Below are 17,581 nucleotides of genomic sequence, written 5' to 3'. Positions count from 1 at the left end.
TATCAGGGATCAGTATAATAGGTGTCCCTGTGGCCCACCAAAACTTAGAATATCCCCAAAACATTCCCTATTGTATATAGTCATTTTTCCGTCCCACCTGGTTGTTCAGTCACCCAAGTATTTACCAGATTTGAGAAATCATTGGACTAAATCTCCTTGTAGTGAGGGCTAAGGATATGCCAAGTCTCAGGATATTTTAATTATGAGACTATAGGGGACTGAAAGCATATGCAAAAGTTATTGCCCCTTTCCAAGGGGAGACTATCAAGCATATAAGGTGCTGCTAGATTCTGGAGACCAGGTTATTATTATATCAACAGAACCTCAATGGTGTCATAGAGTACCTGCAATTTCTTTTGGGAATTTGGGGGCACAAACTATTAAGGGAAAGTCTATCACTCTTCTTTTGTAGAGATGGCTCTCAATTATTGTTGACCAGAAGGAAATAATGTGATCATGGAGGTTGTGAGTTCTTGGAAGTCAGTAGTATCCGTGCTGATTTTTGTGTACAGAGCTAAATAAAAGTTTATAGAATTGCTTGAACTATTCTCTGTCATTGATTTTAAATAATACTGGATTTCAGGGGAATGACAGATATTTCCTCCTTGAATGGAAATGTTGGAGAGTACTTAAGTTACACAAACTTCCCTTATAATGACCATATGTTCCAGTGAAGATAGTTATTACACTGTGATTACCAATAGATTAAATGGAGCTGAATAAGAAATTTCAAGAAAATCCCATGGACAGCACTAATATGGTCTGAGGGGTCACAAAGAATCAGTCATGACTGACCAACTTAATAATAAGAAGTTGGCTAGCTCAAATACTTATTGGACTTCTTAAACTAGAGGTTATTTGAAAAGGCCATTTATATCATTGTTTAGGAAACAAATACTCTCATGTCATTGGACTTGGGTTGCTACTGGATCAAATATACAGGGTCAAATCCTGTATGACCCTTTGTCTGAAGTTATCTTTAATTGAAAATACATGTTATATAGGATAAGAAAATTGCCTAAATGTTAAATGAAAATGGTACATCTAAAATCATGCCAGCCCAGATTCCTTATGTGTTGGTGGCCTTTGAACATACTTGTTCAAAGTATGATGTTTTTAGTAATTCAGGTGCAGTGCTTTCTCTAGTTAAGTAAACACTATGAGAACTTAGTTCTTGTGATGTTGCTTGATTTGCTAATTAATATATCTGTATATTATAAGAAAGGTTTTCACAGTTGGACTTTGATAGGTATTAACCAGTAACTGGGAATGCCCTAAGGATAAAGGTCTTTTTAGAACTTCCGGTGGGTTGAGCTATGAGGTATCTGGCTGATCTGTGAGTGAGCTTTAATTCATCCTAATTTTTGAGTGGTGACAATGGGTTTGTGTAAGTGATCTGAATAACAATGCATAATTAAAGATTATTTGTGGAGCATGCAAGTGCACATTGGAAGCATTATATACTCTCCACTCAAATCAGGTTATGCTCCCCAAAAAATAAGAGAGCAAGTCCATCTTCATTTAGGATATTCCTTAACCAAGAATGATTCAGCTACTTTGCCTGATAATTTTTTTCATGTCAATTAGAACATGTCTTTGAAGTTTCAGCATAGTTAGATCCTATAATGGGTTTTGATCTGCTCTACTCTTTAAGAGAGGAAGAAATTTGTCCTCATTGCAGTTGATAGCTATTCAAAATTTATTACTGCAAGTCTACTACTTTGGCAGCCATTATCAAAGTCTTGGTGAAACAGATTTTTCTTTGCTATTGAATCATTCATTGCCTTTGACCAGAGGTCCCTATTTTATTTGGAAGAAGGTCCTGAATTGGGCCCATTGCCATCTTTACCAGGTTTTCTATCTTCCATACCATCCCCAGACACCTGGTTTCACACAAGTGCTGGAACTTTTAAAACATCATCATTTTCTTTTTCTTTCTTTTTTTTAATAGATTTTTATTGATAGAACATATGCATAGATAATTTTTTAACACTGTCCCTTGCACTCACTTCTGTTCCAATTTTTCCCTTCTCTCCCTCCAATCCCTCCCCTACATGGCAGGCAGTCTCAAACATATTAAACATGTTAAAGTATATCTTAGATACAATATATGTGTGCAGAACCATACATTTCTCTTGTTGCACAAGAAAAATCGGGTTCAGAAAGGTAAAAATAACCTGGGAAGAAAAACAAAAATGCAAGCAGTCCACACTCATTTCCCAGTGTTCTTTCTCTGGGTGTAGCTGGTTCTGTCCTTCATTGAACATCATCATTTTCATCATCATCACCATCATCACCACCACCACCTATCATTCCTCTCATCCCAAAGACCATGTTTATATTCAATATTATCTCAAGAAGAGCCTGAGGATTTTCATTTCCCAGCTGTTTCTTGGGTCCAACTTTCAAGAGGTATATAAAACCCTCAAAAGTTGACCAGCTTTAACCCTTTCTTATTCCATCTTTTGTGCAGAATCCCCTGGACCCTGTGATTTTTGCTCCCTCAGAAGTTTTTATAAAACTTAAAGAAATGGTTTAGTTACTTCTCCTCCATTGGTAAGAATCCTTTCATATGAGATGATTCAGACAGATATCTTCCGTAAAATATTTAGGGGACCCAAGGGGTGAAATTATCAGGAGAGGCTTTGCTTTTCAAAGATGGTAGATGGGGAAGTGGTAAAATTATATTTACAACCATAATCAAAGGGAGTTGTTCTTGAAGGAAGAGGATCTTTTGGCTTACTTGGATGGAAGTGAAAGGGAGTAATAGCCAACCTTTACAAAGCCCTCTCAGAGGGCTAGAAATTACTTTGAGAGGAGAAAAAAAATCTATATAATGAATCAGAGATTATTTCCACCCATTTGTAAAAAAAAAATGAATGAAAAATCACTGATTTGTTGAGGTGTTTTTACAGTCGGTTAATTTTCCATAAGAATTACTGATAGTTGGCTTCAACTAACATCTTAATAATTATTTTAGGCATGTCAACCTTTTTTTTTTTTTTTTAAATTTCATTATATAGAAGATAATGTATGCCTAGTGTATTAAACAAGTTGTTCCTCTAATTCCATGTAGAAGAGGTGTTTTGATTTTTTTTTTTTTTTTCCTTTGCAAACTTACCTGCTGAGCACCAGTTGAACTTCAGAGGTGGGGCTCAAGAAATCATCAAATGTTGACTCATCCTCCTTCTTGCTGTTAGATTCAAGATGTGCCAGTAACATCACATTGGGAAAACTGAGATTGGGGCTGGAAGCACAGATGCCTACAGTCACCCAGTTGGCTCGGTTATGAAGATATACAGATTCTCCTCTCCTATTGACCTGTATGCAGAAAATATGTGTGGGAATTTGACTTATAATTCCAAAACTAGCTACAGTTAACATTGAAAATATGTGTGTGCAGAGGTGTGAAAATAAAGAAAGGGGAGATTAGCTATGAATATGGGAAGGGAAAGAAGAAAGTTTGTTATAGCAAGAGATTGGAAAGCATTCAGATCAGCCTTAATTGCTTTAATTGAATGGGTACAGGGAATTTAATTCTATAAACTTGAATATCCAATGTTTAAAAAAAATCATGATATAGTAGTGTTTCCATTATCTTTTTAGGCAGGCTACATGGTTCAATAGATGTATCCCTGATCTGAAGTCAGGAAGATTCAGACAATAACCAGTTGTGACTCTGGCAAATCATTTAGCTCTGCTTGCTTCATTTTCTTCAACTGCAAATTAGGGATAATAACAGCACCTACTTTGTAGGGCTGTTGGGAGGATCAAATGGGATATTTGTAAACTGTCTCACATTTAGTAGGGACTATATAAATATTTATTTCCTTCCCTTTCTGTTCCATAAAGTATCTTATAGTCTCCAGATTTCTAGTATTTTGTATCCCAGGTGAAGGAAAAGCACCATGATGGGAGAGGATTTAGAGACAGGAAGATTATTTGAAAATAGATTGCAGATTAAGAAGAATTTATATGGTGACCAAGTGGAATTTAGACCAGAAATGCAAGGATGATTTCACAGAAGGAAAACTATTAATATAATTGATTATATAAATAAGTATCAAAATCATATGATTATATCAATAGATATAGAAAAAGCTTTTGACAGGGGCAGCAGAAACTTAACATTTACCAGTTGTCGGACCCTGGGCAATTCACTTATCCCCACTTGCTTTGTAAAACAAGAAATAAAAATTTCATTTAAAAAAAATTAGAAAAAGAAAAAGCTTCTGAAAACCATTTATTCCTATGAAAAACATTTAAAAGGACAGGTATAAATGTAAATTTTCTTTAAAATGATAAGAAGCATCTATTTAAAACCATTTGCAAGTATTATTGGTAATGGAGATAAGCTAGTCAGACATCTTTTCAATAAGATGAGGAAGCAATGATGCCCTTTATTACCAATTATTCAATATTGTACTAGAAATATTAATTAGAACAATAAGCAAAGAAAACAAAATTGAAGAAATCTGAATGGGCAATGAAATTATAAAAACATCCCTTTTTGTAGACAATATGGTGTTATGCTTGGAAGATCCTAGAGATTCAACTAAAAAGTTGAGACAATTAGTAATTTGAACAAAGTAATAGGATATAAAATAAAGCTACCTAAAATCAGCAATTCTATCACCCTGCAAAAAGAAATAATAAGAGATACCCCATTTAAAATAACTATACACTATATAAAATATCTAGGACTATATTTGGTAATATAATTTAAGATCTGGTGTTGTTTTTGTTATTATTTTTGTGCTGCTCTGCCTTTTTTTTTTTTTTTTCTGAGGCTGGGGTTAAGTGACTTGCCCAGGGTCACACAGCTAGGAAGTGTTAAGTGTCTGAGACCAGATTTGAAATCGGGTCCTCCTGAATTCAGGGCTGGTGCTCTATCCACTGCGCCACCTTGCTGCCCCCCCCCCTTTTTTTTTTTCCAATAATAGCTTTTTATTTTTCAAAATACATCCATAAGATAGTTTTTGGCGTTCACCCTTGGAAAACCTTATTAAATCAAAAAGATTTTGTACAAATAAAATCAATGTAGCCAAGATGAGAAGGAAAGAAGAAAACTGGGGATAGAAGGAATGTAATAGACAGTTTCTCAGGTAAAAGTCTGATATCTTAAATATTTAAAGAACTTCGTCAAATTTTTAAGAATTCGAGTCATTCTCCATTTCACAAATGGTCAAAGGATATGAACAGGCAATTTTCCAATGAAGACATCAAAACAATTTATAGTCAGGGCAGCTAGATGGCACAGTGCATAGGGCAGAGGCCTGGAAGTCAGGAAGACCTGATTTCAAATCTGGTCTCAGACAATTAACACTCATTTTTCTGAGGATGAGCACTTCAGAATAGGAGAACAGGTTAAACAAACTCTCTGTATATGTGTTAGGATTGTGGAAGATTTAATACCCAGACGTCATTAGGGAGATCATGCTGAGTAGGATTTTTTTTTTTCTTTCAATTTTTTGGACCAGATTTTAAAAGTAATAGTAGTAGTATCAGAAAATGGGTTTTATGGGACTTCCTGTCCACCTTCACCTGTACAAATAACAGAACTCACTTATAAATGATATTAAAAAAAAATAAATTAGAAATATGTTAGAAAATGAATAATAGACTAAAAATTTATTATAAAAGTTGTTGAAGTTAAATTGTAACCTAAAGTATGATTTACCTGAATAAAATTGCTTTCTAACATAGGAACAGATGTAAAAGGAGCATATTCCCCTTCATCCAACATAGTTTGAAGATTTCCCTTATTGGAGCTTCTTTCTATGGAAACCGAACCACTCTCGCTGTTCCATAAAGAATTGGTTTTCTTCATGATGCCTAATAAAATAAAACAAATGATCACAATAGCAGAAAAATGATTTTTCATTTAAAATTAAGCAGTTCAGTTCAACTTATTTTGTTTCACTTCAGTTAGTAGAATACTACAAAAATGACATTTTCCCTTTAAGGAATTCACAATTTAATAAGACAACAAAAGGAACATGAGATACATAACCAAACAAATATGATCCAAAAGTGCAAAGAAGAGGACCAAATAAAGTAATTGAGAAATTTGAGTCAACAAAAGTCATCATCAATTTCAGTATGCCAAGGGATTCCAATGTAGTATTGCTATTTTTATCATGTAGGATTGGCCTACCCATGAACAAATTACTATTTCTCTAGCTATTTCAATGTGCCTTTCTTTGTATAATGAGAGTTTCATAGATCATATCGTTCTCCTGTGAGTTTCTTAGCAGATAGATTCCCAAGTATTTTGTACTGTTTGCAGTTATTTTAATTTGAGTTTCTCTTTTTATTTCTTCCTGCTGAAATTTTGTAGCAATATACAGAAATGCAGATCATTTGTGTGGGTTTATTTTATATTCTGATAGCTAAGTGGTGCACTGGACAGAATGCCTGGCCTGAAATGAGGAAGACACAGACACTTGCTAATTGTATGACTCTGGGCAAATCACTTAACCCTCTTTGCTTTAGTTCCTTATCTGTAAAAATCAAGAAGGAAATGGCAAATCACTCCAGTGTCTGCCAAGAAAACTCCAAAGGGGGTCATGAAGAGACAGACATGATTGAAAATTAATTGAACAAATTTTTTTTTTTTTTATCCTGAAACTTTGTTAAAGTTTTTACAATAATTTTTATTTAATTCTTTAGTTTTCTTTAAATTATCATATTTTGGTCAAAAAAGATATTTGTATTTCCTCTTTGCCTATGCTTATTCCTTCAATGTTTTTTTCTTTTGTATTATTGCTATAGCTAGCATTTCTAGCATTGAATAGTATCCTTGTTTAACCCCAATCATATTGGAAAAGCCTCTAGCCTCTCTTTAATAGATAATGCTGGCTTTTGGTTTTAAATAGGTACTACTTATTATTTTAAAGAATGTTCCACCTATTTCTATGCCTTCTAGTGTTTTTTTTTTTTTTTTTAAATTATGGGTGTATAATAATGGGTGTTATATTTTGTCAAAAACTAGCATCTATTGAAATAATCATATCATTTTTATTTGTTTTTTATTGATATGGTCTATTATGATTCTAGTTTTTCTAATATTGAATCAGCCTTGGATTCTAGACACAAAGCCAGCCTGGTTATAGTGTATAATATTGTGGCATTTTATTGTGGATTTCTTTTTAATATTTAAAATTTTTATATCAGGGGCAGCTAGGTGGCGCAGTGGATAGAGCACCAGCCCTGAATTCAGGAGGACCCAAGTTCAAATCTGGTCTCAGACACTTAACACTTCCCTAGCTGTGTGACCCTGGGCAAGGCACCTAACCCCAATTGCCTCCAAAAAAAATTTTTTTTATATCAACTTTCATTTATTAGGGAAATTGATCTATCGTTTTCTTCCTCTGTTTTGAATATTCCTGGTTTAGGTATTTGAACCATATTTGTGTCAAAGAAGGAATTTAGTAGGATCCCTTCTTTTTTTCCCCTTTATTTTTTTTTAGTATTTTATTTTTCCCAGTTAAATGTAAAAACAATTTTTAGCATTCATTTTTAAAACTTTGAAGTTCTAAATTCCCTTACTCCTGCCTACCTTCCTGCTCCCCACTGAGATGGCAAGCAATTTTATATAGATTATATATAATATGTTGTGAAAGCAAACATAGATCAAAAAAATTAAGTTTAAAAAAATATGCTTCAGTCTGTATCAGGGGTTCTTAAACTACAGCCCACAGGCCAGATAAGGCCCATTGAGGACGTTTATGCGGTTGCAGCGTTATGGCAAATGGGCTGAGGGGTGGAGACAGAGTGTGAGTTTTTATTTTTTACTATAGTCTGGCCCTCCAACAGTCTGAGGGACAGTGAACTAGCCCCCTATTTAAAAAGTTTGAGGACCACTGTTAGATACCATCAGTTCTTTCTCTGGGTGTGGATAGCATTTTTCTTCATAAGTCCTTCAGAGTTGTCTTGCATCATTGTATTGCTGAGAATAGCCTAATCATTCACAGCTAATCATTTTCCAAAATTGCTATTACTTTGTATACAGTAAATATCACTTTCATCAGTTCATGTTAAGTCTTTCCAAGTTTTTCTGAGAGCATAATGCTCATTATTTCATGTAGCACAATAGTATTCCATCAAAATCACATCCCACAATTTATTGAATCATTCCCCAATTAATAGATATCCTTTCAATTTATAATTCTTTGCCCCCAGAAAAGAGCTGTTATAAGTATTTTTGTATCTATAGGACCTTTACTTTTTGTTTTTTAATCTCTTGGATTAATTAGTCTTGGAATATAGATTTAGTAGTGGGATTGCTAGGTCAAAAGGTATACATGGTTTTATAGCCCTTTATAGCTCTATATAGCCCTTTGGGCATAGTTCCAATTTGCTGTATAGAATGATTGAATCAGTTCACAACTTCATCAACAATGCATTAATGTCTCTTTTTTTCCCCATATCCACTCCACCATTTATTATTTTCCTTTTTTGTTCTATTATTCTTCTATTAATAGGTATGCAATAGTAGCTTAGAATTGCCTTAATCTACGCTGTTTAGCATTTATTTTTGATCATTTTATCAATTGATCATTTGTCAGTTGGGAGAATGGCTTTTATTTTTATCAATTTGACTCAGTTCTCTACATTTGAAAAATAAGGCCTCTGTCAGAGAAACTTGCTTCAAATTTTTTTTTTTCTTCACAGTTATTATTGCTATTTCCTTCTATAGGACATATTTTCCCTATTTTTTCCCTATAGTTTTTGTAGTATTAGAATGAATTGTTAACTTTTCTAAATCTATACTATTTCAGTATTTTTATTTTGATGTTTAATTGGAGATTAAAATGCATTTTATTTCAAGTTTTTTTAAGTTGTATGCCCAATTTGTTGACCTTTTATATCTTCTGTTAGGTCTGGCCTAAAGCAATAATAATAATAATAGTTGTGTTGATATCTATATATCAAAACCTTTGTATGTTGATATCTATATATGCTATTATAAGTGTTTGCCTCTCCTATAGCCTCAAGCGTATCACAGGGTTGTAAAGTATGTCACATAATCTTACTATGTTTTGGACTTCATTACTTCATGATAAAATCTTTAGTGAGAAAAATATGAAGATATAAAAGGAATGAGATGAAGAAGATAGTGACAAATATTGGACAACAACATTAAACAATACTTTATTGACATTTTGTTTAGTTGAAGGATTAACTCTTCTAGCTAAACATAGCTGGTAATTCCAGCTTTTAACAAATGGTATAGCAATTCAATTCAAAAGATATTAATATCTATTTTGTGAACCCTGCATCTACTACAGGTAGTGGGGCTTATTGGATCATAAAAACAGAGGCGGTAGAGATGAAAGGGCTTGTCCAAGATTATACAGTGGTAGACCTGAGAATTGAATCCAGAATTTTTTCCTCTAAACTTCAGTTGATTTATGATCTCATCAATGTATTTCTATTGGTACAGAGTGCAACTTATCCATGCTTCTCTGTTTTGTGAAATTCTCTATTTTTCTATAAATACAACTTCAGAGGAATTACCCAATGTGCTTGAGGAATTAGAGATGGATACGGTAGAGAATTATGATAGTTTCTGTCCTCTGGGATTCTAAAGGAGGATATGTTACAGTATATCTAGGATAGGAAAGAATAGATTCAGACAAAGTGAGGAAAATTTGAGAATTAGAACACCTTTATTAGAAAGGATCTGGTTAAAATTTTATGAGAGAGATAACTGAACTTGCTCTAGAATGCATATACCTTGATCCAATGAATGATTGTTGGAGCCAATTTTCATTTTGAATCTGATTATCATTCCAGTACACAGAAATCGTACATATAATCCGGCAGCTACATTGAAGCTAAACTCTACAGAGCCTCCTGGATAGTGTTCCTTCTTGGTTACTGCTAATTTCTTTATAAAATCCAATACATTTGGATCAGTCAGAAAGATCTGACTTCAGATATGGTGTCCTATTCACTATATTATTTAGTATTCTCATGCTTATAATGGGTGTTTACTTTTGCTCTACCATAAAACTTTTTTGTTTTTTTTTTTCCCTGGGGGCTGGGAGGCAAATTGGGCAATAGTAAAAAAGTATAAGGAAGAGAAACAATATAGAGACTTACACTTCATTTTTGTTTTGAATGAAATTTGACTGTATATTGCCAGAAATCCCAAGGATTTTTAACCCAACGGAGCTGGAGATAAAATAGTTAATAATAAGTAACTTTACATCAAGTATCAAATAACAGAGAGCAATAAATGCTCAAGAATAAATAGGATAAAGATGAACATTATCATATACATAACCCCTTTCTCTGTGTGGGGCTTGTTTTGTTTCATATTTGGGGAGTTTTTCTGGTAATAATAATAATCAGGATTAGGCTTGTGATTTCACTGGTTTAGAGAACTCTCAAGTGAAGAAATTTCTTCGATATAAGTCAGCATGTTCTCTACAATCTATAGTCCTTGAAAGTCAGGAGATTAAATTGTCCTGGTGCACACAATCAATATGAAAGAGGTGAGACTCTTGAACCATACTCAGAGTGGTTCTATTTATTACATGATGCTATAGCTCTCTATAATAGTAGTTGGCATTTTAATAGTGTTCATTTATATACACTGTCCCTTTTCATTCTAAAGACAATCCTGTAAGGTTGAACCTTAAGAGAGGTTAGATGATTTGCCATGTTTGATCATGGAATTACTAAGGGTTTGAATGGGTTGGAGGTATATATAATAAACCAGATATCTCTGCACTCTTCAGTCCAACCCACTTTTAATATACCTCTGCCTTTCAAAATTCACTGGATATCTCTGTTAAGTGGAGTATATTTGGTATGTTTGAGGTGTTGGAGGAAAAAAACATTTTTGACGTTAGCTTTCTCTGGAGTCACGTTGGGATTAAGGACAGCTGAATTGTTAACTATCTTTCCAAGTAAATTGGCAAGAAAAAAGATATTTCATAAATAACTCACAATGAGATATTATAATATGGAGAGTGACTGTTAAAAGGAAGTAGAAGAGGGGCAGCTAGGTGGTGCAGTGAGTAGAGCAACAATCCTGAAGTCAGGAGGACCTGAGTTCAAACCTGATCTCAGACACTTAATACTTCCTAGCTGTGTGACCCTGGGGCAAGTCACTTAACCCCAATTACCATAGCAAAACCAAAAAAAAAAAGGCAAGTGGAAGGGAACCTTTTGTTATAATGTTTATCTATATTTTTATCACAGTTTATATTTTCCCATAAATATGCCAAAATAACATTATTTACAGTGCATTTTTAGAACAAAGGAACTTCTTGGTATTTAGTTTAATATCAAATATAATTTCTTTTCACATTTAATATAGGTAGTGTTTTCTGCTTTTAGTTTAAGTGCTTATTTCCTTCTCTCCTTTGTTTAGAAATTAATTTAGGAAAAGTAAAAATTAATTTAGAACTCAGTTCAAATTCTTCTTCATACTGGACAAATCATTTAACCTTTAAGCCTCAGTTTCCTAATCTGTTAATGGGAATAACAATAGGATCTATCTCTTAACCCGTTGTTGTGAGGTTCAAATGAGATAATTTAAAATCTGTATATAATGATAGTTATTTATATCTGTCTTGACAGAGTCAAGAGTGTTATTGTTTCCCTTTTTTGAAGTTAAAACAAAATTAATTAGTCCATTTCTTTTAAAAGACAAATACAAAGATTTCCCTTCCTCCAATTTTCCTTTTCTTAGTCTTTTTTTTTTTTTTTTTGTTTACTTTAAATGAAGAAAAACATGGTAGAGAGCTTCATAGTAGAGTCACTGGATATAATATAATATAACTATATATGTTATATATATATATATATATATATACATACATATATATATATATATATATATATATATATGATATTCATGGTAGGTCTTTAAAAAGAGAAAGAAAATTATTCTTTCTGATCAAACCAAACATGATATAGTAATATGTTTTACACAGAAAGGTATAGAATAGGATCTTCAAGTTTTGCTTCCTCACATGTCATTAGAATTTTGTAATATTTCTAATATTGCTTGGATTAAGGATACAACTCAAGGTTGAGACCACTGTGGGTATAGTGAACTTACACTCTGTGGAAAGGTGGTGTTTTGAAATTGTGAGGAGCAAATGTGTTATCTAGACTCCATTCATATGGTAGCTTTAAGTTTTAGTCTATATTGTAATGAGAATTCTCTGTATATCTAATAATATTAATTCTAGTCATTGTTAATACTATAATATTTTGAACATATATATATATACATGTATATATATATATGCATGTATATATATATATATATATATATATATATATATATATATATATATATATATATATATAATATATTAGAACATTTTGAAAGAGGTTGTATGCAATCTTTTCTCTAAGAATATTAGGACATTTTATAAGTATTACATTTTAAAAAGAGAGAAGCTGAATTGTCCTTACTCTAGACTTTTGTTTGTAGCTCTACTTCTGAGGTGGAGTCATTGCTATTTTACTTTTGAAGCCACCAGTACAAGTTGAAGACCTTTAAGTATTGGAAAGACCAACTTATAACAGGCACATAGTACATGGACTTCACTTAAAGGAATGACTAAATAAAATGTGATATGTAATGAAGTGGAATATTATGCAGTAAAAAATGGTAAATATGACTAATTCAGAGAAACATGGAAAGATTTGTATTAACTGATACAGTGACTATTATAACCATGTAAATGAAAAAGTTGAATTTAACAGTCATGGCCTAGGGAAAAGATAAGGAAACTTACCTTTTTTTTCTCTTGGCAGACAGGAAGGGGACTATGAGGAACAAAGGCTGCATTCTTTGTCAAATTTGACAAATATCAAATTATTCTAAGTCTGGGGCAATATATCCAGAAATGACCAAAAGGCATCATAAAATTTAAGAAAAGAAAGATAGTATATTTAATTTTTCACATGCCTTCTTTAATCTTTTAGAAAAAAAATCTCTTTATAAACCAGTTCTTAATTATATATATATATATATATATATATATATACATATATATATATATATATATATATCCTATATATAGCACACACTATAGAAAGAGCTTAAATCAGTTAATTCCATAAATGATCCCCAATACCCCCTTTAGCCTTAAGCTTCCATGTATTAAATCTTTTACTAAATCTGCTAACAACTGACAAACAGAATTCATTCCTTCTTCTCTCCCTATATCTATTTGTTCTTGTGTATCTGAAATGAAAGTTAAGAAAATAAATAATTAGCCTGTGAATTATCAGAACTAAGTTAAGCAAAAAAAATTTTCTTCCAGTCTTAAATCTATGATCCCCCCAAAAAAGGTTCATACCAAGGTTAGTCTATCTAGAAGTATCACTCACATAGGGAATTAGATTGGATCCTTCTAGACTTCTATTGGCAGGTCAATTAATTTTCAAATATGTTTTAACTCTTTCCTCATTTTCTTAGTGTGATCTGTTCACATCCATAAGACAGGTTTATTAACTATTATCAGGAGATGAAGGGTAGATCAGTTTGTAAAGGTTATTATTCCATCACTTATATATCATAATGCTTTGACCTAATTGCTTATGTCAGAGCAGTGACATCAACCAGATTTGAAATGAATAAAAACAAACCCTGAACTTATTATGAAGTGTACTTGGTACAAGCAGTTACTTATAAGGGCCACTTGTCTACCTTATCCCAAGTTGTTCTCTAAGATCATGGAGAAGAGAGTTGTGAATTTAATGATCTCATAGTATAATGGAAAGAAATTGAAAATTTGCACTTTAGAAAAGGGAGCAGTGCTTTTTAACCTTTCCTCTTTTACCATGGACCTTTTTGGCATTCTGGTGAAACCTATGGGACCTTTTTGCAGAATAATATTTTAAAATGCATAAAATAGGGGCAGGTAGGTGGCTCAGTAGATAGAGCACCAGCCCTGAAGTCAAGAGCATCTGAGTTCAAATTTGGTTTCAGACACTTCCTAGCTGTGTGATCCTTGGACAAGTCACTTAACCCAATTGCTTCAGTAATTTTTTGTTGTTTAGTCATGTTGGTCATTTATTACTCTGTGATCACATTTAAGTTTTTTGTTTTTTGTTTTTGTTTTTGGCAAAGATACTGGTACAGTTGGTCATTTCCTTTTTCAATTCATTTCACAAATGAAGAAACTGAAGCAAACAGGATTAAGTGATTTGCTCAGAGTCACACAACTAGGAACTGAGACCAGATTTGAACTCAGGAAATTAAATTTTTCTCTTTCCAGGCTCAATAGTCTATCCATTGTACCATCTAATTGTCTTGAGTAAAGGCAATAGGAAACAGCAAAACCTGCTTAAGCAGGGAAGTGACATGGTGAGACCTTTGTTTAATATCTATATGAAGAATGGATTGAAAAGGGGTAAAGCCAGACATAGGGAAACAAGTTAAGAGAGCTCTGTCTAATATAATATATAAGAACACACATCTCTCTGCAGATATGATTAAAATTACTTTTACAGATAATATACCATTGCTTTAAGAGGCTTTGTGTTGACCTTTCTCTTGCTTAGGAAGAGATGGTTATTTTTCTCTTCTGGGTCTATTTTTTATAATAGTTTAAACCTGATAGGCTACAGGGCTACTGCACTACACTTTCTTTTTCCACTGAGAAAATTATTTGTCCTGGAAATTGTGTGAGGGGAACCTGGTTTAGTCATAGGGGAGTTTGATCAATTAAAAAATAAGGACAGATTCCTTTTCTCAAAGTCTTTGACTCATTGCATCCCAATATGAAGTCTATAGGAAGATTTACTTAAAACTGTTTGGACTAACCTCTAGGATCTTTACAAAGTGGGAGGGGGTGTAGAAATGTTAAAATGAAGTGAAAATAAAGGCATCAGAAGTGATAATATGAAATAGATTTATGAAAGAGATTTGGGAGAGCAAACTGTTTAGCAACATGGTACAACTATGACCAACGTCCATCACAGGTTACAAAGATTTGCCATTTATGTATGTGAAATAGCTCATGAATTTAACCATGATTAAATAAGGCAACTTGCTTTTGAGGGAACACAACTTTTTATAGTTCAAAGGGAGAAGGGGAAAACAAAGGCAGGATCTAGGGAATGACAAGAATGTAGATTGAGATGCTGAAACAGTCTGGGTTAACTGGGATAACCCATAAAGATTGTCTCAACTATGGCAACAAGACAGTTGGGAAACCAACCTGATAATGATTAATAATAGGAACAGAATGGGCTCGGGTTTTTTTGTTTTTTTGTTTTGTTTTGTTTTGTTGGTTTTTTTTAGCAATTCCTGAGAATATGCTGGTTTAGAGGTACAATGTAAATCAGGTATAGGACAAGTACTTTTTCTACATGTAGAAATGCTAAACACAAAAGGTTTTTTGTTTCATTTTGATTGACTCTGCATGGTCTAAAGTATTCTTTCTGACAAGCTAGCTCAGGGATTGGGGAGTAGCTATCAGGGACTCCTAAGTACAACCAGCAGAGACTAAGGATTTTGAAAGTCTGAACCTCTCAAACTCATAAGGTCACCTCCAAGACTGGACAGCTCTATCTTAAGAATGGTGTTTTGTCACTTCTGATCAAGACAAGATTAGTTCATTCTCTTTTATTTTGATTTTGATTTTTCCCCCTTTTTATTTATTTATTTAAAGCTTTTTATTTACAAAACATATGCATGGATGATTTTTCAGCATTGACCCTTGCAGAACTTCCTGTTCTAAATTTTTCCCTCCTTCCTCCCATTCCCTCCCCAAGATGGCATATAGTCTAATACATGTTAAATATGTTAAAATATATATTAAATCCAATACATGTATCCATATTCAGTTATCTTGCTGCACAAGAAAAATTGGATCGAGAAAGAAAAAAAAAAAAAACCTGAGAAGGAAAACCAAATGCAAGCAAATAATAACAGAAAGAGTGAAAATGCTATGTTGTATTCCACACTCAGTTCCTACAGTCCTCTCTCTGGGTATAGATGGCTCTCTTCATTACTGAACAATCAGAACTGGTTTGAATTACCTCATTGTTGAAGAGAGACATGTCTGTCAGAATTGATAATCGTATAATGTTGTTGTTGCTATGTATAATGATCTCCTGGTTCTGCTCATTTCGCTCAGCATCAGTTCATGTAAGTCTCTCTAGGCCTTTCTGAAATTATCCTATTGGTCATTTCTTATAGAACAATAATATTCAAAAACATTCATATACCATAATTTATTCAGCCATTCTCCAATTGATGGACATCCATTCAGTTTCCAGTTTGTGGCTGACACAAACATTTTTGCTCATGTGGGTCCCTTTCCCTCCTTTAAGATCTCTTTGGGATATAAGCCCAGTAGTTAACACTGCTGGGTCAAAGGCTATGTAAAATTTGATAAGTTTTTGAGCATAGTTCCAAACTATTCTCCAGGATGGTTGGATCTGTTCACAGTTCCACCAACAATGTATCAGTGTCCCAGTTTTCCCACATCCCCTCCAACATTCTTTATTATCTTTTGCTGTCATCTTAGGCAATCTGACAGGTGTGTAGTAGTATCTCAGAATTGTCTTAATTTGTATTTCTCTTATCTAATGATTTGAAGCACCTTTTCAAATGACTAGAAATAGTTTCAATTTCTTCATATGAAAATTGTCTATTCAAATCTTTTGATCATTTATCAATTGAAGAATGGCTTGAATTGTTATAAATTTGAGTTAATTCCCTATATATTTTAGAAATGAGGCCTTTATCAGAATCTTTGGATGTAAAGATGTTTTCCCAGTTTATTGCTTTCCTTCTAATCTTATCTGCATTGATTTTGTTTGTATAAAAACTTTTCAATTTGATATAATCAAAGCTTTCTATTTTGTGATCAATAATGATCTCTAGTTCTTCTTTGGTCATGAATTCATTCCTCTTCCACAGGTCTGAGAGGTAAACTATCCTATGTTCCTCTAATTTATTTATAATCTCATTCTTTATTCCTAGGTCATGAACCCATTTTGACCTGACCTTGGTGTACGGTGTTAAATGTGGTTCAGTGTGCCTAGTTTCTGCCATATTAATTTCCAATTTTCCCAGCAATTTTTGTCAAACATTGAGTTCTTATCCCAAAGGCTGGGTGGGATCCATTTTTATTGAACGGAAGAAGAGTTTTAAAGAACAGTCTGCCTGGAGGTGATATGGAGAAGTCTATTAATGAATAAACATACCTTAAAGAGAAACATATTTTAGAGAATATCATTTTAGTGAAGAAGAAACCGAGGCTTAAAATAATTAAGTGACTTGCCAGGACCACATGGCTTATTAATTATCTGAGGTAGGATTCTAGACTCCAAATCAAGCTCTCTATTCATTACTCTATGTAATCTCTAAGAGATAACGACTAAATGGATATTATAAGATGTTACCTACAGGGAATGTAAGCTATAAGATAGAGATTTACTGAGGGCGGAATGAAAGTGCAGAGTTGCAGGAAAGAGGCACAATATCTATTTTGGTAGAGGAAAGTAGTTTCATTTTCTGCTTATATCATAACTTCTTCTGCCTTTCCTTTGCTCTCTGAACAGATCCTGTCTTAAATCTTTCCTATTC

At 33.1% G+C, this 17,581-nt stretch overlaps 1 protein-coding gene across 5 annotated transcripts in view; it reads right to left on the bottom strand.

Moving 5' to 3' along the window:
- Positions 1-13,525, bottom strand: part of GARIN2 (golgi associated RAB2 interactor family member 2) — a 61,016-nt gene extending 47,491 nt beyond the window's left edge. For 2 of the 5 annotated variants that reach the window (XM_074290426.1, XM_074290427.1), the window contains exons 1-3: positions 13,369-13,494; positions 5,681-5,835; positions 3,122-3,321 (exon numbers count right to left, since the gene is read on the bottom strand). In XM_074290426.1, the coding sequence (XP_074146527.1) occupies positions 3,122-3,321; positions 5,681-5,830 (350 nt within the window). In that variant the 5' untranslated portion in view covers positions 5,831-5,835; positions 13,369-13,494. Of the gene's footprint in view, positions 1-3,121; positions 3,322-5,680; positions 5,836-13,368 lie in introns of all 5 variants that reach the window. The other 3 variants (XR_012486517.1, XR_012486518.1, XM_074290428.1) reach the window with 3 other exon arrangements.
- Positions 13,526-17,581: the final 4,056 nt, after the last annotated feature.

The sequence above is a fragment of the Sminthopsis crassicaudata genome, chromosome 2, assembly GCF_048593235.1.
Source record: "Sminthopsis crassicaudata isolate SCR6 chromosome 2, ASM4859323v1, whole genome shotgun sequence".
In the NCBI taxonomy this organism is placed as follows: Eukaryota; Metazoa; Chordata; class Mammalia; order Dasyuromorphia; family Dasyuridae; genus Sminthopsis; species Sminthopsis crassicaudata.
This window is presented reverse-complemented; position numbering and strand designations above follow the sequence as displayed.